The sequence below is a fragment of the Ambystoma mexicanum genome, chromosome 8 (genome assembly GCF_040938575.1).
Source record: "Ambystoma mexicanum isolate Mex_15411 chromosome 8, UKY_AmexF1_1, whole genome shotgun sequence".
Taxonomy (NCBI): domain Eukaryota; kingdom Metazoa; phylum Chordata; class Amphibia; order Caudata; family Ambystomatidae; genus Ambystoma; species Ambystoma mexicanum.
The window spans coordinates 169,417,990-169,440,825 of NC_090929.1; the positions used below are offsets into that span (position 1 = coordinate 169,417,990).

The 22,836-nt window shown below is 47.6% G+C and overlaps 1 protein-coding gene across 1 annotated transcript in view; it reads right to left on the minus strand.

Moving 5' to 3' along the window:
* The window catches only part of LHX3 (LIM homeobox 3), a 91,171-nt gene extending 70,378 nt beyond the window's left edge, over nt 1–20,793 (minus strand). The window contains exon 1 of the mRNA XM_069609563.1: nt 20,525–20,793. Coding sequence (XP_069465664.1) covers nt 20,525–20,594 — 70 coding nt within the window. The 5' untranslated portion in view covers nt 20,595–20,793. The remainder of the gene's footprint in view (nt 1–20,524) is intronic.
* Between the last annotated feature and the right edge of the window lie 2,043 nt (nt 20,794–22,836).

Below are 22,836 nucleotides of genomic sequence, written 5' to 3' on the forward strand. Positions count from 1 at the left end.
ATCAGGCTTTACCAAAAAACTCCCCCTTGGTTACTATTCAAACTCAAAAGGAATGAGTTGCCATTTGCAACTGTGGGCCACTTTTTCATTGGTGCCCGAGACAATGTTATGGCACAGTGTCCGAGCATGCATGCAAATGGCAAATGACTTTACATTACAGAATGCAAACTCGCAGGGGTGGGGGAGGCAGGCCGTGTGAGTGCTGCGTGAGTGCAGCCTGTACGGGGCCTGTAGACTGATGGTGGATGATCTGCGCGCTAAGGTGGGGGCAGAGACTACCCAGGCCTGCTTGGTGTTTATAGAAATACACAAGTGTTTGGGCTGAGAGCGCGAGGGGCCGAATGGGAGGCGACACCCTGATGCATTGTATTGGCCCCGATATTCCGGGGAAAGCGGCGCCTGGGGAAATCAGGCGAGCGCCGCCTGATGCTCCCGGCTGATGAATCCCAAATCAATGGGCCATTTGCCTGCGTTTCCCGCGCGCACGCAGCGCGTTTTTGTGCAAGGTGCGCTATGCGTCAATGTTATTCCCAACTTTCAGAATGTAATAATAATTGTAGACCCCATTGATCGCGCGCGTTGTGGGAGCCGGTGACGGTAACGGTATAACATGGGAAACGCGTACGGCCCTGGGAGATACGAAGGGGGTTTCGCGGGGCAGCAGGGGGGAGGGGCCGTGGATTGTCACGTGGCTAGACTATTGGTTTGTCTCGTTTTCGAAAAGGGCGACATCGAACATGTCTCTGCTCCTTCAAGTGATAATCTCCGCACGTCATCCGCGTGCCCTGCAAATGAGAGAGTTCAGCTAGCGCGCAACCCAAAACAACGGTACTCTTGGCGCTTGATTATATTTGGGACTGATGCACAGAACGTTTTTCATTAGGGGCATCTAATTCAGAAACGGCCCTGCGAATCGGGTGGGCTTTCACCCACCTCTAGGGTGTTCAAAAGATGCCTGTATATGGAATCATGCGCATGCTTCTGTGAAGTTTTATTTTAAAGCGAGCAATCAGTTTAGACAGGGCGAACGGGTCCTACTGAGGCGTGGATCTTTGGTCTGCAGTAGCCCACATATCCCTTCAGCTGTGCTCAACCCACTGAGCTATCCTCCGGGCATCTTGACACGTACCTTACCCGTCTCTGCTAAGCACTTCCATAGAGAGCAGCACTGGCCCTAGTGACCCTCTCTCCTGCACTACGCCTGTGCTGCCCTCAGTCAAGACCCCCCCCCGTGTGGGTAGGAGGGGGTGTATCCCAGACAGCCGAACTGTCATGTTTGCAGAGAGACCAGCAGCGAAGTGGGGACTCGCTGCTTGCTCTGGGAGGGCGGGGGCCTTCTATATGTAGCTGGAGGAAGGACCGCCCCTACACCGCATGTTGTGACAGGCACCCCAAGTTCCACATCAGGCCTCTTCCTGCCAAGACAGATAGGTATGTGGATAGATGGATAGACAGACAGGTAGCGAGATGGATAGATAGAAATATACACGAGGAGATAGAAAGATAGCACTATAGATAGAGAGATAGTTAGAGAGATGAGGATACATAGAGAAAAGAGGAGTCAGATAGATAGCTAGATAGGCGAGTAGATAGATTGCCATATAGATAGATAGAGAGATTATTAGAGATATGAGGCGATAGAGAGATAGATCGATAGATCGATAGATCGATCGATCAATGGATAGATCGACAGATAGATAGATAGATAGATAGACAGACAGCCAAATAGATGGATAGCATATACATATAGATGGAGAGATTGATAGAGATATGAGGAAATAAAGAGATGGATAAATAGATATAAAGAACATGAGGAGATAGAAAGATAGATAGACGAATATATATATATAGAAGAGGAGATCGCTAGATAGCCAGACAGATAGATAGACGAAGAGATAGATAGAGATGGATAGATAAAAAGATAGATAGATAGATAGATAGATAGATAGATAGATAGATAGATAGATAGATAGATAGATAGATAGAAGCGTACAGGTTTCTGCTGGTGTCATAATAATCCTCCAGGCTGTGGACCCAGGTGTCTGCACGCGTCACCAGGACTCACAGATGCATTTTCTTGGCATGAATACATTATTATTCCATTGTGTAACATAAAAACCAAAGTAACAAACAGACTCCTTCGCTGGACATCAGCAATATGCCCAAAAGACTTAAATTCCGAAACATACATGTCCGGGTTCGCGGATTTCGCATATTTCATGCGCATTCCGAAGATTGCGGTGACTAGTGTTTGTGAAAAATACATAAGCTGGACAATTCATCCATCTATATTAGTATATCAGGGAGGGAGCAAGCAAACGAGGGAGGGGGAGGAAATGAGAAAGGGGGTGGGAGAGAGGGTGAGAGAGAGAGAGGGGAGAGGGAGAGAGAAAAAGCCGCTGTAAAAGAGAGGGAGGCGCAGTAGAGTAAGAGCCAATGTGAGCTTAAGTGAGAAAGAGTGAAACAGAGAGATGACTTGACATGGAAAGGGAGAAGGAACGTGAGAAGAAAAGGCAAGAAAAGGAAGGAGCGCAGACAGGAGAGGGAAGGAAGGTGCATGCCAAGGGGTGAGCAGCGCAAGTGAATCCATGGGAACCCAGCGAGACATCTTCGCACACAGCATCAGGCCTCCTGCCCTGGGCCCTCTCAGGCCAGGGCCCACCAGAATGCCCTGCAGATACCCAACACACTCCCTACCACAGAACCAGCGCCCGCAGGCATTAAAACAATGGCCCGGTGCAAATTATCAATAACTAGGGGCCAGATTACAGAAGCTTTGCACCGGTGCAAGGGCAAAGTTGTACGGTATTAGCACTAGGGCAAAGTTTGCCCTATTTTTAAAAATACTAGGACATATTAGAAAACTATTGCACCATGACAATTGCACCTGTGCATTGTATAAGCACCTGGGAAAAAATGCCCTAGTCCAAGAAAGATACATTTTGGATGCGTTTTTTCCATATTAGCACTAGGGCAAACTTTGCCCTGTTGCAATAACGCCATGAAAATCTATCTTTCTTGCCCAAGAGCAATGTTTGCCATGATGCCTACACCATGCCAAATTGCACTTGTCATGGTGCAAACGTTTTGTAATATGTCGCAGTGTTTTAAAAAAATCGGGCAAACTTTGCCCTAGTGCTAATATGGTGCAACTTTGCACTTGCACCAGTGCAAAGTTTCTGTAATCTGGCCCCAGAGCGCCTGCAGGCATTAAAAACACCGCCCGGCGCAAATGAAGCGCCACTGGAGCGCTCGCAGTCATGTCAAACACCGCCGGGCACAAATGACGCACCACTGGTGCGCCCTCAGGCATTAAAAATACCACCTGGCGCAAATTATTTTTCACTGTAGCACCCGCGGGCAATAAAAACCACAGCCCGGCGCAAATTACGCACAACTTGAGCGCCTGCAGGCATTAAAAACACCGCCCTGCGCAAATGAAGCACCACTGGAGCTCTCGCAGTCATTTCAAACACCGCCGGGCACAAATGACGCACCACTGGTGCGCCCTCAGGCATTAAAAATACCACCTGGCGCAAATTATGTTTCACTGTAGCTCCCGCATGCATTAAAACCACAGCCCGGCGCAAATTACGCACAACTTGAGCGCCTGCAGGCATTAAAAACACCGCCCTGCGCAAATGAAGCGCCACTGGAGCGCCTGCAGGCATTAAATACCACCCGGTGTAAATGACAAATGACGTGCCACCGGAACGCCCTCAGGCATTAAAAATACCACCTGTCGCAAATGACGCGCCACTAGAGCGCCCGCAGGCATTAAACATACAGCCCGGCGCAAATGAAGCGCCACTGGAGCAAAGGGCGCGTCCGCTCACGCAAAAGACACGTATGATTTTATATATATATATATATATATCCAGAGAGGATACGGAACGCATGGGTTCCACTGGGCCCGGAGGATGCGGAGAGAGCCCGTGCAGGCAAACACGATGCTCTGAAATAGCAGATCGCAGTGCCACGAGCTCTTGCACATCTCTTGGCGTTCTCCACCCGCGTAACCCGCTGCGGGAATGAAGCGTCTTTTTAATTTTGTAGCATTTGGGTCTAGTCTTGAAATGACTCGGATGAAGAGCCGGAAATACGTATTTATTTTGAAGGTTATAGTGTTAGAGGCGTGGGGAAGAATACGCCTTGGCTGGAACAAGGGTCATTATAGTTTGAATCCCAGCTATGCCGCCTCCTGACCACATGGTGTGTTCCTGGACAATGCCGTTTCGGGTCCGACGTTCGACAAAAAAACGTAAGCGCTTAGAAACCTTGCAAAGGCAAGTATTAAGCGCTGCACAAACAGCTGGGCACCGTTTAGCTGAGTGTGGAATATCGTGTACACTTTCAAATGTATGTTCCTTTAAAATTGAGTTAATCACTTTTTATTTGTCTTGGAGCCCTCGAAGACGCTTGTTTCGTGCACTGATTGGCAATGGGTGCCTAAAACTAGCAAACAGGGTCAGACTATTTTGTTTTAACAATTTAGGGCTTGACTTGTGGACTTTTTAGTGCTGTGTAAAGTGACTTTTCACAAACACCCTGATTCATGGAGCAGTGCAAAGTGCAAACATACACTTTGCACTGTTCCATAAATCAGGGAGTTTGCACCAGTGAAAAGCCACTTTGCACCAGTGAAAAGTAACTTTGCACTACGCTTGTAATTCCACGAATCCGGCCCTTAACCTGAAATAGGACCGGTCCCACACGCCCGGATCTCGCGACGGGTAACCGACTCTGCAAAACTAGTCGGTTTCAGCTGAAGCCCAGGCCCGGTTCGGAAGAAATGCGTTACCCTGGGCAATAGGACCATTTACAAAGCAGTTCATTAATTCCGAAAACAGGTCTTTATACGAGAATGCACTAAAGCAAGCAAGATAGCTCCTCGGGTTTATGCATGTGTTGCAGAGCTATCTTGTGGCCGTCTCAGCATTTCATCATTCCGAGGCTAGTTGGGCAACAGCATCGGATATTCTGTGGAGCATTCCAGACTGCTGCAGAAATGGGCAAGCCATTGTTCATTGTATTAATAAAAGAAAATAATACTATCAATAAGGACACACATACCAGGACTCCCTATAATAGTGATACAAATATTAATAACAATAATAACGATGATAATAATTGTCCTGAAAATAATGTCCGCAATTGCCCAAGCAGTGCATCGGTGGGTGTAGAGAATGCTGTGGGCAGGGTCATGGGGCACTTTAATTATGCCTGTAAAATAAACTCTGTCATTCCTCCTCACGGCCTGTTTTTAGATTGCGGGGGTGGCTGGGGGGGGCTGGGGGCGAGGCGGGCATATGGCAGTTCAAGTGGCCTCAAGCTCGTAGATCCATAGACTGGAGCAGGCCTTGTGGAAAGTGTGGGTGCGGGGTTGCCCAGAATGAATTGGTATTGACGTATTCATTGATAATTAGCAAAGCGCCGCTAGCCGCTTACGGCCACTTCAGGGCGCATTCGGCATATTCTAGCAGAGGGAACAGGCGCAACTCCTCGCAGTGCCTTTCCTGTCCCTTTGAAAGAAACATACACGTCTCTCCTTACGGCAACCCAGGACAGACACGCCATACACAGAAAAGGCATGGCATAGCATGACATGCAATGAGAGTGTATGCTGCCACGACAGCATAATGCATCGCACTGCATTGCGTGGACATGCCGCAGGAGCACGCTCTCATAACATGGCATCCGAAAACTGGGAAGTGTAAGATGTCACAATGCAACATAACTGGTATAACACGACAGCATAACATAAGGCAAGAGAAGACTATAGCGTGGCATTACAAAGGGTAGCTTGGAATAACAGCGCTCTGTGGCATAGCATGGCAATTCAAAATAATGTAACTTCACGTAACATGAGGACATAGCATACGGTAAAGTAACATACTACAGTATGACGAAACCAGTACCACGTGACGACAAACAAAGGGACTACATAACACGACATTGTTATTATCAACCAGTACAGCGCGAGACACAGCAGACACGACAAGAATCGAAGTCTACCTTTTTTATAGCGCCCTCCTTGAGATGAGTCGCCTTTATGCGCTTGGTGATGCAAAATGCTCACCAGAACTGTCCCGGAAGCGCCTAAACAGCCAACTCTGCAGAGTGTGCTGATTAAATGTTTCACTCTGATGTAATCGATTCAATAATGTGATCATTCATTCATCCTGAATCCATCATTTCATCCATCCGTCCGTCCATCCAATCTGTCCTCCATCCATCCAATCATTCCTCCATCCATCCACACGCCAATCGACCCAGCCATCCACCCGTCCAACTACCCATTCATCCATCCATCCAGCCATCCATCCACACACCAGTCCACCTAGCAATGCTCCCATCTAACTACCCACCCATCCATTCATCCACCCATCCATCCACTCACCCATTCATCTATGTATCCTTCCACCCATTCACCCATCCACCCATCTTCCCATTCATCCATCTATTCATCCATCCACCCATTTATCCATCCATCCATCCATCCATCCATGCATCCATCCAGTCAACCCTATTTCCACCGATTCATCCATCCAACCATCATTCCATACATCCATATGTCTATCAATCCAAGTGGGAGAGGAACTACTTACAACTAGTATTTGTATTCAAAGTTTGTGACAAACTATGTGGCATGAACCAACCTACTCGTGATGATTTTGCAAAACTCAAAATAAGCAAACCGTGGCACCTTTCACTGCGCCGGGACAAAAACGCCGTGGCGAATGCAAGTGTTTGCTTAACATGGTCTGCGGGCACCCGATGCTCCCGCTTTACCTCAGTCAGACTTTCATAGCGCCAACAACCCCCCCCCCCCCAAGAGTGACAGTAAAGCGCCGGGGGTGGGTATTGCGCGCCTGTCCCAAGCTGGGCCAGCAGCCACGCTGCATGCCTCCAAGTGCCCCCAGAATGCCACCCTGCCCCTGGGCAGTGAGTGCACTCTCGTGCCACCAAGAAAACCGTCCCAGGAATGCGTGTGGAGGGGCGAGGGAGGGGGCACCCGCTGGCGCCCGCAGTCTAGCGTTTGATGGGCACGCAGCGACGGGCATTCATGTTAATGCCTTCTGGGAGCCGAGCGAAGGCAGGGGTGTCAGTGGTGGGAGGAAGGTGGCGAGATACTGTTTAAACGTCACTAGTACCACGCGATGGCGTCACTGGGCCATCCGATATTAGCTGGTCGGCTAGCACAGTGAGCTGGGCGCTCTTCTCTGATATCTGTGGAGAGTCCGCTGTGGCAGGTTCGAATCCCGGCAGGGTATACTCAGCCCTTCATCCTTCCAAGGTCGGCCCATTCAGTACCACTCGGTGGCGTAATCATCTCTTCTGTTATTTCAGCGCTCTGTCTAGCACTATATAAGAAGCAGCCCCCCCCCCCATTGGCTGAAAACTTATACTAGCCAAACTTGCACATAAGAACACACATTGACTGCTGCTGAGCCCACATGGAGAGTATATTCTATCAGAGAGTAATTCTATGACTGTAACTCTATGCAGCATCAAGCCGAAAGTCTCCTTGTACTGCTTACGCCCAGTTACCCTCCGGTTTGGTGCGCCATATAAAAACAATAAACAACCAAACATATGCTGGAAGCCGAGGCCACATTTCCTGCGTCTTCTTCCCAAAGCGTGCACGTGTCAAGTCATGATACAGACTGGCATGCAAAAGCCCATTTTAAGATATGCATCAAGTGAAGGATGACACGTAGCCATGTGGAAAATGTGTGAGGAGGGAAGACAACACTTTTTTCATTAGTAATTTGAACATGGGGGCCTAAATGAGCTTATTTTTTTTATTACCATTTATTTAAATGATTTAGTTTTTTTTTATTTTACAAAACTTTTCATTGTATCTCATCCTTCCATTCAATAGAGTTCATGTCTTAAAAGTAAGGACAATTCACATAACAATCCATGAAATATCTGTTATGCTATTAGTTATTCAAGTTCGCCAAGTTGCCCCCTTGTGGAGGATTTGAGAGGTTCTCTCAAAGGCTGCCATTTTTTTTACCAATTACTTTTGTTCAACATTGGTCTGCTCTACGCTACTCCTTTTAGGTATTTATTTAATTGTTTAAAGCGTGCAGATAGGTTGAGAGCAGCGAAGCGCCGCACAGGGTGTGGCTAGTCAGCGCTTGGGCTGGCATCTTTTAACAGTAGCGCAGTGCTGCGAGTTGCGTGGGGATTAGCCCCATGGCCATGACCTTGGAGTCATGGGGGAAAAGGCAGCTGACCTTTCTGAAAGTTATTAGATTCCTGTAGTGGTTAAATGAAGAGAGGGGAGGGGTCGTGGACATGGATACACCTGGTCCAGTAGGAGACCTTTGATCGTCCTTGGGCACCGGGCAGCTTTGTGGTCTGTGGTCACTGCCTTGGGTTCCCAGGGAATGAAGGCAGAAGCCATTAAGCAGCTTTTAATATATGCTTTCATTTTTCATGAGCGCTTCGATGGCATCATCAACTGCTATGTTTCATGGGTGCCAACTTGTGATGTTTCGCTACTGGGGCAGACATTTTCGCACCGAGCGAAGCGATGGTGCCATACCCACCCTGGGTTGAAACAGCACATTTTGCAGCACCTTGAATCAGATAAAAAGCCATACGGCCAGATTGCTAAAACAAATGCATGCGCGTAACTTTTCAAAAATGCATGGGTCACCTTATTCTGAAAGGTGACCTCATTTCTTGAGGACCGGTGGACAGTGCAAAAGATACGCTGGCCAGCCCCCTTGCAGACCTAAAGTATAACAGGCTTCCGCCCCCCCCCCACCTGGGAGCGCATTTCACCGTGACAGTCCCATCACTGTGAAACGTCAACCCGAGCGAGTGGCATATGCCTTCCTGTTTGGCGGATGGAAATGCTAGTGTGACATCCAACAGTTGAAACCGTGGCTGTCGCACTTCAAGAAAAATGCACGACAGGATCCGAAATGACCATGATTTTTTTTTTTTTTTTTTATTTTTCATTTAGTTTGTACAAACTTTTGAAAAAATTCTTACATTATCATTATCATTCTCATCCCTAGCAAACTTAGCTTGTAAAATCTTAAATATGTATTTCGTCTAAAACTTTTTACAATTTCATGGGAAGCCGCTCCCTTTCACTCCACTCCATCATGGTCTGTCTGGAGCCACTTGGCCCTTCTAGGGATTTCTCCGGCTTCAACCTATTTCTTTTGGGAGCAGGCAATTTCCTGCATGAGCATGATTTGCACACCCCCTGCACCCGTTCCAAACATGGACAGCCGATTGTGCACCCTTTATGTGCTTTCAAATGTGCATGAACTCTACATGCGCGGAAACGCCCCCAGATGTGTGCAAATACGAGCAAACAAACTGGCCCTGATTCACAGCACGTTTTCCAGTGGAGTTTTGCCATTATACAATGCTTCTGTGAATCGGGCCCAAACACGTACACATTCAGGCGCCCTTTGTAAATTGGGATGCTCCTTTTTTGGCGCAAGTGATGAAATGCTCTGCACTAGAGCATTTCATCTGAAGCACCAAACAAAGGTTGGAGAGTCTGGCCCATAACGTTTACAGGAAGGTATAAACATGTAACATCTCAGCAACAGCTGCCTAACCTGCTGAGCTGTCTTTATAGCATTCTGCTTTAGGAGCCACTGCTACTCCTCTGCTCGCCACAGCCTCTGGCCCTTCTCTCACTGCCCAATCGAGGCTCAGGTGGTCCATTGATGAGGCGGCCACCCACTTAGCAGGCGAGGGGCCAGGGGCCCTGCAGAGCACACGTGATTCCAAAAGAGCATGGCACTCAAGCAGAGCACTTTTGGTTTTCATTTGCCCCATGAAAGTATGTGCAGAAGCTCCACGGGGGCAAGGAAACACTCCTGCCCCGTGGGTTAAGGGGAACGGGGACAATTGCCCCATGTGCCCCATGCCTATGGCCACATTCATAAATCAGACACACCACGTGCTTTGACAAGCATGGCAGTAGGGCGCGAAATAAGACCACTTCCCGTTACATTGCTAACATCTCAAAAGCCCAGCACGTGGGCATAATTTTCAGGATGACAAGGGAGTGAATAAAGGGACTGAGAGAGGGAGGGAGAGAGGGAGAGGGGGAGAGAGAGAGATAATCCAGACTTTGCATTCAGATAAATAGCTAGATAATTAGAAAGATATATACATAGATAGATAGATAGATAGATAGATAGATAGATAGATAGATAGATAGATGTCACGATAGATTGATCGATAGATCGATAGATAGATAGATCGATCAATGGATAGATAGATAGATAGATAGATAGATAGATAGATAGATAGATAGATAGATAGATAGATAGATAGAGAGATAGAGAGATAGAGAGATAGAGAGATAGATAGATGTCACGATAGATCGATAGATAGATAGATCAATGGATAGATAGATAGATAGATAGATAGATAGATAGATAGATAGATAGATAGATAGATAGATAGATAGATAGATAGATGTCACGATAGAGAAATGGATAGATAGACGTCACGATAGATTGATCGATAGATCGATAGATAGATAGATCAGATAGATAGATAGATAGATAGATAGATAGATAGATAGATAGATGTCACGATAGATAGATAGATAGATAGATAGATAGATAGATAGATAGATAGATAGATAGATAGATAGATAGATAGATGTCACGATAGAGAAATGGATAGATAGATAGATAGATAGATAGATAGATAGATAGATAGATAGATAGATAGATAGATAGATAGATGTCACGATAGATCGATAGATAGATAGATCAATGGATAGATAGATAGATAGATAGATAGATAGATAGATAGATAGATAGATAGATGTCACGATAGATCGATATATAGATAGATATATCAATGGATAGATAGATAGATAGATAGATAGATAGATAGATAGATAGATAGATAGATAGATAGATAGATAGATAGATAGATAGATAATGGATAATAGATACATAGATAGATAGATGTCACGATAGATCGATATATAGATAGATAGATCAATGGATATATAGATAGATAGATCAATGGATAGATAGATAGATAGATAGATAGATAGATAGATAGATAGATATATAGATAGTAGATAGATAGATACATAGATAGATAGATAGATAGTAGATAGATACATGGATAGATAGATAGATAGATAGATAGATAGATAGATAGATAGATAGATAGATAGTAGATAGATAGATACATAGATAGATAGCTAGATGATAGATAGATAGATAGATAGATAGATAGATAGATAGTAGATAGATACATAGATAGATAGCTAGATGATAGATAGATAGATAGATAGATAGATAGATAGATAGATAGATAGTAGATAGATAGTAGATAGATAGATAGATACATAGATAGATAATGGATAATAGATACATAGATAGATAGATGTCACGATAGATCGATATATAGATAGATAGATCAATGGATATATAGATAGATAGATCAATGGATAGATAGATAGATAGATAGATAGATAGATAGATAGATAGATATATAGATAGTAGATAGATAGATACATAGATAGATAGATAGATAGATAGATAATAGATAGATACATGGATAGATAGATAGATAGATAGATAGTAGATAGATAGATAGATAGATACATAGATAGATAGATACATAGATAGATAGATAGATAGATAGATAGATAGATACATAGATAGATAGATAGATAGATAGATAGATAGATAGATAATAGATAGATACATGGATAGATAGATAGATAGATAGATAGTAGATAGATAGATAGATAGATACATAGATAGATAGATACATAGATAGATAGATAGATAGATAGATAGATAGATACATAGATAGATAGATAGATAGATAGATAGATAGATAGATAGATAGATAGATAGTAGATAGATACATAGATAGATAGCTAGATGATAGATAGATAGATAGATAGTAGATAGATACATAGATAGATAGCTAGATGATAGATGGATAGATAGATAGATAGATAGATAGATAGTAGATAGATAGATAGATACATAGATAGATAGATAGATAGATAGTAGATAGATACATAGATAGATAGATAGATAGATAGATAGATAGATAGTAGATAGATACATAGATAGATAGCTAGATGATAGATAGATAGATAGATAGACGTTCAGACATATGCAGACAAGCAGGAAGACAGGTACTTTCAGATCGGCAGGTAAGTAGAAATATACACAAGTAGGTTCAGACACATGGGCAGATAAGTAGAAAGATATGTGCATTTGGACTGGTAAGTAGGCAGGCGGACAGGTGCATTCAGGCAGGTTCATGGGTAGATAGACGGGTGTGGTCAGACAGGTAGGTGGTTCGAGTTATGGCTGTGATACACCATGTCTCTATAATGCCAAAGAGGAGTTTTGGTAACGTGTGAGGAGACCCCAAACGTGGAAATCTTAGGGTCACCAGAAGCACCAGATTCCATTACTGGGGCATAATACCCAGTAACCCCCTATATGGTTGTAAAACACCATAAGGTGCATGTACTGTCTTTGTGTTTTCCCGTGTTTCTTAGAGGGTAAAACTCTGTATTTTACAAACATGACGTCTTCTTAGGACACTATAGGGTTTTACTCAAACCATTGATAAACGTGAACTAAACAACTCCTCAGGCCATTAGTGAATACCCGAGACACTGTGGCCCAACAGTGGATTGGTATATACCCGAGACACTGTGGTCCAACAGTGGATTGGTGAATACCTGACTCACTGCGGGTCAATAGTGGATTGGTGAATATCCGAGACACTGTGGCCCAACATTGGATTGGTGAATACCTGACTAACTGTGGGTCAATAGTGGATTGGTGAATATCCGAGACACTGTGGCCCAACAGTGGATTGGTGAATACCTGACTAACTGTGGGTCAATAGTGGATTGGTGAATTCCTGACTAACTGTGGGTCAATAGTGGATTGGTGAATATCCGAGACACTGTGGCCCAACAGTGGATTGGTGAATACCTGACTAACTGTGGGTCAATAGTGGATTGGTGAATACCCGAGACACTGTGGCCCAACAGTGGATTGGTGAATACCTGACTCACTGTGAGTCAATAGTGGATTGGTGTATACCTGGGCAGCTGTGGGTCAACAGTGTATTAGTGTATACTGGGCAGCTGTGGGTTAACAGTGTATTGGTGAATACTTGGGTAGCTGTGGGTCAATAGTGGATTGGTGTATACCTGACTCACTGTGAATCAATAGTGGATTGGTGAATACCCGAGACACTGTGGCCCAACAATGGATTGGTGAATACCTGACTAACTGTGGGTCAATAGTGGATTGGTGAATACCCGAGGCACTGTGGCCCAACAGTGGATTGGTGAATACCTGACTCACTGTGGCCCAACAGTGCATTGGTGTATACCTGGGCAGCTGTGGATCAACAGTGTATTAGTGTATACTGGGCAGCTGTGGGTTAACAGTGGATTAGTGTATACTTGGGTCACTGCGGGTCAAACATTGATTTATGTATACAGAGTCACAGGGGATCAACAGCGGATTGGTGTATACCCGAGAGACTGTGAGCCAACAGCGGATTGGTATATACCCGAGACGCCGTGGGTGAACAGTGGATTAGTGTATACCTGGGTAGCTGTGGGTGAACAGTGGATTAGTGTATACTTGGGTCATTGTGTACAATGTACTGATGTAAACTGGATTATACATATGTATGTGCATAACCTGTATGCAATGATGAATAAAGTTTTTTTTTAGAAAATCATTGATTTGTGTATACAGATTCTCAGGGGATCAACAGTGGATTGGTGTATACACGGGTGGTGTGGGTCAACAATGAATTAGAGAATACCCGGGTCACTGTGGGTCAACAGGGATTGGTATATTCACAAGTCAGTGTGAGTCAACAGTGATTGGTGTATACACAAGTCACGGTTGGTCAACAATGGAATGGTGAATACCCGGGTCACTATGGGTTAAAAGTGGATTTATATATACAGATTTGCGGGGGATCAACAGTGGATTGGTGAATACCAGACACACCGTGGGCCTGATAGATCGATTTTTTTTCACGGTGCAAAGTGACTTCGCACTGCCAACAAACACCCTGATTGAAGGACCAATGCAAGGTGTCTTTTTCCCATTCAAAGTGACTTTGCACGGCAATAGATGACTTTGCACTGCTCCATGATTCAGGGTGGAGCAGTGCAAAGTGTCTTTTTCCCGTGCAAAGTGACTTTGCACAGCAAAAAGACACTTTGCACTGCTCCATGAATCAGAATGTTTGTTGGTAGTGCAAAGTGACTTTGCAGCAGTGAAAAGTGACTTTGCACTGTGCAAAAAAATCCATAAATCAGGCCTGATGGGTCAGCAGTGGATTAGTGTATACCCGGGTCACTGTGGGTCAAAACTGGATTTATGAATACAGAGTCAGGGGGTTCAACGGTGGATTGATCTATACCCTGGCCTCTGTTCACAACTATTTCTAAATAAAAGGTTGTATAACAAGTCACACAGCACTGAGGCCGTGTGCAGAACTATTTCTAAAACACAGCGGCACACAGGATGGAGGCGGCTTGGTCTGAAGTGTGTGTGCTCGAAGCCATGTGAAGAAAATTCATATATAAAACACAACTTTGTGAGGCTCCGCCCCATGTGCAGAAGTGCAGGCGAAGTTGCTGGACTTGTGTTAATTTATTTGATTTATTTATAGCATTTGTGTAACGCCTAAACCCGGGGGTATCACAGCGTTTATACAGAAGGGACAGTAAGACAACAGGCATCAACACAGTACAGAGTGAAGTTAGTCATATTTGTTGAACAGACATTCTTGGCATCTGTGTGTGCGAGCTAGCATGGATGATGTGTGCTTTTGTGCACATGCATGTATGCATATTATATCGGCATACATCTGTATGTTTAGTGTGTGTGGTATGTCTGTGCATGTGCCTTGCATGTTCATTTGTGTATTCGGATGTTGTGTGTGCATGTTTGGAAACATATGTCTGTGAGTGGCTGCATGCGTGAGTGATGTGTTCTTATGTAGATGCAGTGTGTGTGTCTAGGACAGTGGTATCCAAACGTTGCCGAGCTTCAGGTAGTGTGGCCCGCCCCCCAGATGCCGTAATTGCTAATTTTTTCTATTGAAAGCATTCACCAGAACCCCTTTCTGAAGGGCCCCAGTCCCCCGACCCGCCCCTCCCAACACACACCCCTTTAGGGGCCCCTAAGTGGACCCGCGCTACAATTTGAAGACCACCGGACTAGGAGTGTGGTGTGTTGTTCCCAGGGGGGTACATGTGTTGAAAGGGCTGTGAATGTTTGCCACATATTTATAAAACGGAGATGTCGCACACACCCTGCATGCACGCTGCATGTGGAGACCCAGAGGGTCCCAATACAATCGATTCATGTTAAACCTGAGAGGTCTTGAAAGGGTTGTGTGTGGGGGGTGGTGTATTGCGGATTGCTTGGGACAGTCACGCAGTTTACCAGGGCGGTGAAGTCTGGAGAAGCGTGGGAGGAAATGCATGGGGACGTTCCGGCACGGCGTGACTAGTGGCGTGGTTGGGTGCTGCCACGTGACACCTCAGGACCTGTCTCTCGTGTTGAGCGACATGGACGTAAACACGGGGACGGGGAATCCGTTCCCCCCTCTGTGTTCCAGGTCCGCGCACGCCCATCTCCTCCCCACAGAGCTGCTGATATCTGCGTTTCCCACCAGTGCTTTAGGAGGGGTCCGAGGAGGAGGTGGGTGGCAGCGGTGGGATTAACACATTGCAGGGAAGTGTACACTGAACTCAGAAATGTGGGAGTCTTGGCAGAGGGGCACGTTGCTCCTAGTTGTGGGACGTGGCTCAGCGCAAGTGGGAAGAGTTCTCTAATGGTCCCTCATTCCCCCCCCCCCGCCCGCAGGACCAATCCCGAGTTGCGTAGGAGGGTGCGTGAGGACATACACCACCCCTCGCCCCCCGTCCATGTTATGATTCTAGGAGTGAGATAACGCGCAGTTTATCCCGGCATACACACTATCCAGGCGCGACACACAAATTAGGCAAATAGGACACATATAGTACATAGGACAGTGGGAGAACACTTTCCCCAGCGGTCCAGGGTTTGAAAAGTATTCATTCAATTAGAGGTGATATTCTTGACTACCAAATGTATCATTAATGTATGATGTCAATCATTCATTCATTGTATTTTGCTGCCATTTACTTTCCAAACAGCATCATTTGTTGTGTGGTTCCTCCCACTAGGCCTTGCCACCTGCGCCACCCACCTGAATCCTAGCTTAGTGGACCGTCCAGAGCAGAGCAAAGTGACTATTCGCTGCCAAAAAAAAAACAAGCTCCACCGGGCCTAATTCACAGTGCAGTGCATCGTGAATTTGTGAAGAGCAAAGTCACTTGGCACTGCAAAAGTAGTCTTTGCACCTCCCTAAATGGGCCTCATCCACAAAGTGGGGCAGTGCAACAGGGGGCACTTAGTGGTCCCACAGGAGGTCTCTCTGGAAGGTGCAGCAATCGGCATTTCTATCGCCCTCCCCTGAAGGGGGTCTTGTCCTGTTCAGGGTGCAGGGTATTTAGTTATCTCAGATGATATGATAGGTTGTTTAGAACGGGCTTAATACCCTGAGGTTTCTAAGCCCGACCCCTGTGTTGATCCGTGTTGTCTTGCTTCCAAGGCGAGCACGTTACCCATGAGCTATCCTCCCGAGATCAGATGCCTGCCAGGTTGTGCTGTGCAACAAGTGGTGGTGGCCGAGGGGGTGAGGGTGGAATGCCTCAGGGATGCGGGCCCTATATGCAGATATATTCTTAAGAGAGGGAGGGGCGCTGTCGGAGCCCACTGGTGCCTGACGGTACTTCCGGTCTCTAGGTTCCGGGGAAGTCCATGCACACGCACTCCGGGCCGAGTCCGTTACAGCAGGTGAGAGGGGGCGAGGGCCTGATCTCACTGAAGGAGCCGTGTTGGGGGGGGGGAGAGGAAAGGGGAGAGTGTGCTCTCCAGCTGACAGCCCTGAGCGATGGGGGGGCCGTCCCATTCCGGGTCAGACACGCGCTGTGCATCTGTCAGAGCGTTCCCTCGAACAATGGCACTCATTAAGAATGCATAACGTCCGTGGCAGCATGGCCACAACACCACAGCCGGGGGAGGGGGCTGTGCCCCCCACAACACACACATCAACAGCGGGCGGTTTTCAAAAAAGTGAATGTTTAACCGCAACGCTAGGATTTTAACAACGTTGTCACGTGGCAAAAGTGAACGTGCGCACACGGTGTTTTCACTTAGTAGCACAAGGTGTATGTTTATAAATAAGCCTACTTTACATTTCACGCCTGTTTTTTGTGGGGTTGTGTCATTGCAAATAGTTTTCAAAACAAATACTTGAATTGTCTGCAAATAACCGATAGGCTGCGTATCGAAAGGGGTTTATGGGAGCGGTCCCAAAACGGTGTGAAAGGGCAGCTGGACATGTGTTGAACGCTGTGGGGAATCTAGCAAAACCCTGGAAGTCCAGGGCAGGGGCACTCCGTTCCAAGAGCGGGCTCCATCGACATCCTCTTCTCCACCAACTCCACCTTCCGTGCACCTGCCCTCTCCTCACCACTGCAGCCTCCAGTACCAGCTCCCCTGCCACCTTCCACACCCCTGCAATCCACACTCCACCAAGTCCACGCTCCGAGCAATCATCACCCCAAAGCCTACTATCTACCATACCTCCACCAAGTCCAGCCACACATACTATCCACACCTCCACCAAGTCCACCCACACCACAACTCCTACCATCCACACCTCCACCAAGTCCACAAACACCCCAAAACACACTATCCACACCTCCAAGTCCACCCTCGCAGCCACCAACCCCCTAAATCATACTATCCACAACTCTACCAAGCCACCCACACCACCACACACCCTACCATCCACACCACCACTCCTACCATCTACAGCTCCACCAAGTCCACCCACACCACCACTACTACCACCCACACCTCCACCAACTAAACCCTCACATCAACCAACACATACTATCCACACCTCTACTAAGTCTACCCACACCACCACCAACCCTGCATTCACACATTCAGCAAGTCCAGCCCAGCAGCCACCAACAATCGAATGCATATCATCCATACCTCTAACAAGTCACCCCTCACCATCAACAACCAAGTCCAAGCTCAGCACGTCCATCACTCCTAAACCTACTCTCTGTGTCTCCACCAAGTCCACCCGCACCCCCACCCCTACCATCCACAGGTCCACCAAGTCTTCACTCACAGCTACTAAAACACCAACAGATACTATCCACACCTCCACCAGGTCCACCTGCACTGCCACCTCTACCCTCCACACCTCCCCCAAAACCACCCCCAAAGCCACCAACACCCCAACACATGCTATCCATATCTCCACCAAACCCAACCTCAGCGCTACCACCACTCCAAAGTCTACTCTCCACATCTCCCCCGGTCCACCAACACATACTATTCACACCTCCACCAAGTCCACCCTCACAGCCAACACACTCTATCCAAACCACTACCAAGTCCACCCCCTTGTCACCAACACCCGACACATGCTATCCACACTTCTACCAAGTCCATCCGCAACACCACCACCCCTACCATCCACACCTCCATCAAGTCCACCCTAGCAGCCACCAACACCCCAACACATACAATCCACAACTCTAACACGAATACCCACACGACCTCCCCTACCATCCACACCTCCATCAAGTCCACCCTAGCAGCCACCAACACCCCAACTCATACAATCCACACCTCTAACACGAATACCCGCACCACCAACCCTACCATCCACACCTCCATCAAGTCCACCCTAGTAGCCACTAACACCCCAACTCATACAATCCACACCTCTAACACGAATACCCACACGACCACCCCTACCATCCACACCTCCACCAAATCCACCCTTGCAGCCTCCCAACCTCAAAACATACTCTCCACACCTCTACCAAGTCTACTGACTACCACTGCCTGCAGCACCCACACGCACAGCATCCACACCTACGCCAGACCAACAATCCTCCTCACCACCAGCAACACCCCCCCCCCATCCACGCCTCCAACAACGCTTCCCTCAACACTGCCCTCGCCCTTACATCCACACCGCGAACCCCTTTCCCACCCCACCAATTGTACCTCCGCCATTGCCATCTCCCTCACCCACTTTCACTGCAAAGTTTTCCGGGCCGAGTTGCGTTTTCAAAGGTTAGCAAATGCGGTTTCAACGCAGCCCACAGAGAGAGCCATGAGTGGGTGTGTTTCTGCATCCGATAACAAGTCCACGGCTGGAAGCAGCACCGTAGAATGACGCGCCCTGTTCACGGCAGCAGCTTCTGTGCGCTATAGGCGTGCGTGGGCTACACTTGGCACACGCCCGGTTGGCTTTCCTGGACACAAACTGACATTTCAAACAAAGGGCATCACAGAAAAGCAGGATGTGCTGGGAGGCAGAGTCGCACGCACGAGGCAGTGATCACGGATTAAACGGTGAATAAACGCCCTGCGTGTGTCACGTTGTCGCCAAAGCACCGCGGGCTGTCATTTCTCTATTCCACGTGCATTCTGTGCGACCATTCGGGGTGCCTTACGCAGCCGGCCTCCAGCCTGGACCAGGCGAGCCGCGCGTGTACAGGGCCCCCACGCCGTGTTTATCTGTCAGCCTAATGGAGGCCCCAGGCCGCCCGATTTCACGGCCTGTCACTGCCCGGCGCCCACACACAGTGCCACCCGGCCTTGGCTGGAGGGATGGGAACGCGCTGCCTCCGCGCAGCCAACCCGTGGCAGTTCCCGAGCTGGAACTTTCGTTTTCTGATTATTTAAGCAGTGCCCCCGCCTCCCTTGTTTCCAGGACTAGCAGAGGTTAACATCGCAGAGATTAATGAGTGCACACACCTGACGACTTTACCTGACCTCTGCTTTTAATTATTCGTTATTTCTTGATTTCGGTGTTTTATAAAAAACGGACCCCATAGATACTAGGAACTGGTGGTAAGTTCTTGACCACACGTGCAAAGGTGACAGTGAACATATTTCTGCAAAGGCAAACTCTTTGAAAAAAATTAAACATACATATATTTGCCGACTAATATTCGCTTCTTTTGAGCACTCCTGTTTGGGGGGCAGTGCAGTTCTTTACACGAAAACAACACGCGTGCAGCACACGTATCCCACATGCTAAACCACGTTTATCGTCATCACAACATGTGTTGGGTCACGGATTGGGTGCAGGTACTTAATCGTACAGTGCGAATCTACACACAGTTCGATGGAATCTCACGAGCTAGCCATCGGGTGTGGTCTGTGAGGGTTATTTAAGACATATATGCAGTAGTCCCTTGCCCGGCACGAAGTTGAAGCCGGTGGGCTTTGTTGTGGGGCCGGGGGCAGTCTGCATGCACACGCGTACACACACACAGCAGATACCCCCCTCCACAGAGTTGCGCAAGTGGCGCAGAGCCACCCGCGCACGGTCGACGCCCACGCGCGATGATTCCGCTTACCTGCGGCCCCGCTGTATCGGCAGATCTCGGCGGACCCCTGAGCCCCAGCTCTCCCGGGCTCCAGCAGCATGTCTGTGCGCGTCCGCGGGGCTCTCTGCTGGCGGATTGTGGCGTGGCGAGGCTCAGGACCCGGGCAGGCAGAGCTCCCTGCGCAGAGAAGGCGGTCGCGCTAGTGACAGGGCGAGATCACCCCTCCCCCGCTCCAGACAGCCAGGACGGTGATGCGAGGCTCAGACTTCCAGCCCTCACTGGGCAGCGGGACCAGAGCGAGTCTAAAAGTGAGCGGGGGCACGTGAGATTGAAAGCGAGGGGGCGGGGGCATTTGGAGCGGAGGAAAAACGGGGTTGTCAACATCTGCGTAAGATGCGCTTGTTTCAGGTGGAAAGAGACGTTAAGAGGCGTGCAACCATGGGTGGGGTATGGTAATGAAGCCGGACCCCGCTGAGCAGCTGGGAGGGGTGGATTAGCTGTTGGTGAGCTATATTAAAGGTATATCGTCACGTTGTATGTACACCGTGTTTTGATATAGCGCTCCAGCCCGGATGCAACAGGTTTCCAATAGGCACTAGCCTGTGGTAGGGGCCCACCCACTGTACACTTAAGAGGGGCTTAGCATGGAACAACCTTGGAACCACCCCTCCAGCCCCCCCCCCCCTGTGCGGCTCTTGGCCATGCCACTGGTGAGTCGTGGTGAGTGGAGACGTTACACCCCTAGTGAAATATTGTCATGTGGGATTATAATAATCACTGAGCTGTGGTGAAAAGTTCTGTTTCACCAGTAGCGATGGCATATGCTGCATGGACTGTGGCGAACCAAGGGCTTGCACCCGCAGGAGTTGAACTCTTTGGAAGGAGGATGGTGTGTCCTGGTGCTTGTGATGAAAGGAAATGTTATACTCCTGCTGTGCTGTAGTGACTGGCTACGTCACTACAGCTGAGAAAGATGTGGTAACATGGTAGCTTCTACCTATTGGGAGCTGTGGTGAATGGATAAGTAATAAGCATCCTGAGCTCTGGTGACTGGCTCTTTAACATGATCGTTTATACCTATAGCGAACTGTGGTGACTGGATATGTTATACACGGAGGTAGATGTGGTAACATGATAGCTTATACCTATGGCGAGCTGTGGTGAATGGGTGTGTAATACCCATTCTGAGCTCTGGTGACTGGCTACGTTATACCCTGAGAAAGATGTGGTAACATGATAGCGTATACCTATGGCGAGCTGTGGTGAATGGGTGTGTAATACCCATTCTGAGCTCTGGTGACTGGCTACGTTATACCCTGAGAAAGATGTGGTAACATGATAGCGTATACCTATGGCGAGCTGTGGTGAATGGGTGTGTAATACCCATTCTGAGCTCTATTGACTGGCTACGTTATACCCTGAGAAAGATGTGGTAACATGATAGCTTTTACCTATTGGGAGCCTTGGTGACTGGCTGTGTACCATGATAGCTTTTGCCTATTGCGAGATGTGGTGACTGGCCATGTAACATGATAGTTTATACTTATTGGGAGCTGTGGTGACTGACTGTGCAAAATGGTAGCTTCTACCTATTGCGAGCTGTGGTGACTGGTTGTGTAACATGATAGCTTATACCTATGGCGAGCTGTGGTGAATGGATAATTAATAAGCATTCTGAGCTCTGGTGACTGGCTCACCAGTTTATACCTATAGCGAACTGTGGTGACTGGATATGTAACGCACATTCAGAGCTCTGGTGACTGGATATGTTATACCCTGAGAAAGATGTGGTAACATGATAGCGTATACCTATTGTGAGCTGTGGTGACTGGTTGTGTAACATGATAGCTTATACCTATGGCGAGCTGTGGTGAATGCTCTGATTACTTACCGGTAATCTTCATTACTCCTAGTCCTACTCTTCCTCGTCACAGTACTTACTTCATGAGGCACCTGCCTCCGACACAGGACCTTCTTCTATTTCTTTAAATCTCTATAACTCCTCCCCCACATCAATGTCACTCAGTTTCATATTACCAAGCCGGAGCATGGGACCTTCCCCGGAGGGAGGGTGAGGAGGGTCGTCAGTACTGTGACAAGGAAGAGTAGGACTAGGAGTAATGAAGATTACCCATAAGTAATCAGAGCATTACCTCCACGTCCACTCTTCCTCGTCCCAGTACTTACTTCATGAGGTATACCAAAGCAGCAACGGGGAAAAGGTCCCAATGGGACACAGAGCCAAAAACAGTGCAGCAAAACACACCCACAATAACTCTTAAATCACATCCCCAGAGACAAAACTCCAACCACGAAGGAACCAACCCCTGAGTGGGAGAAAC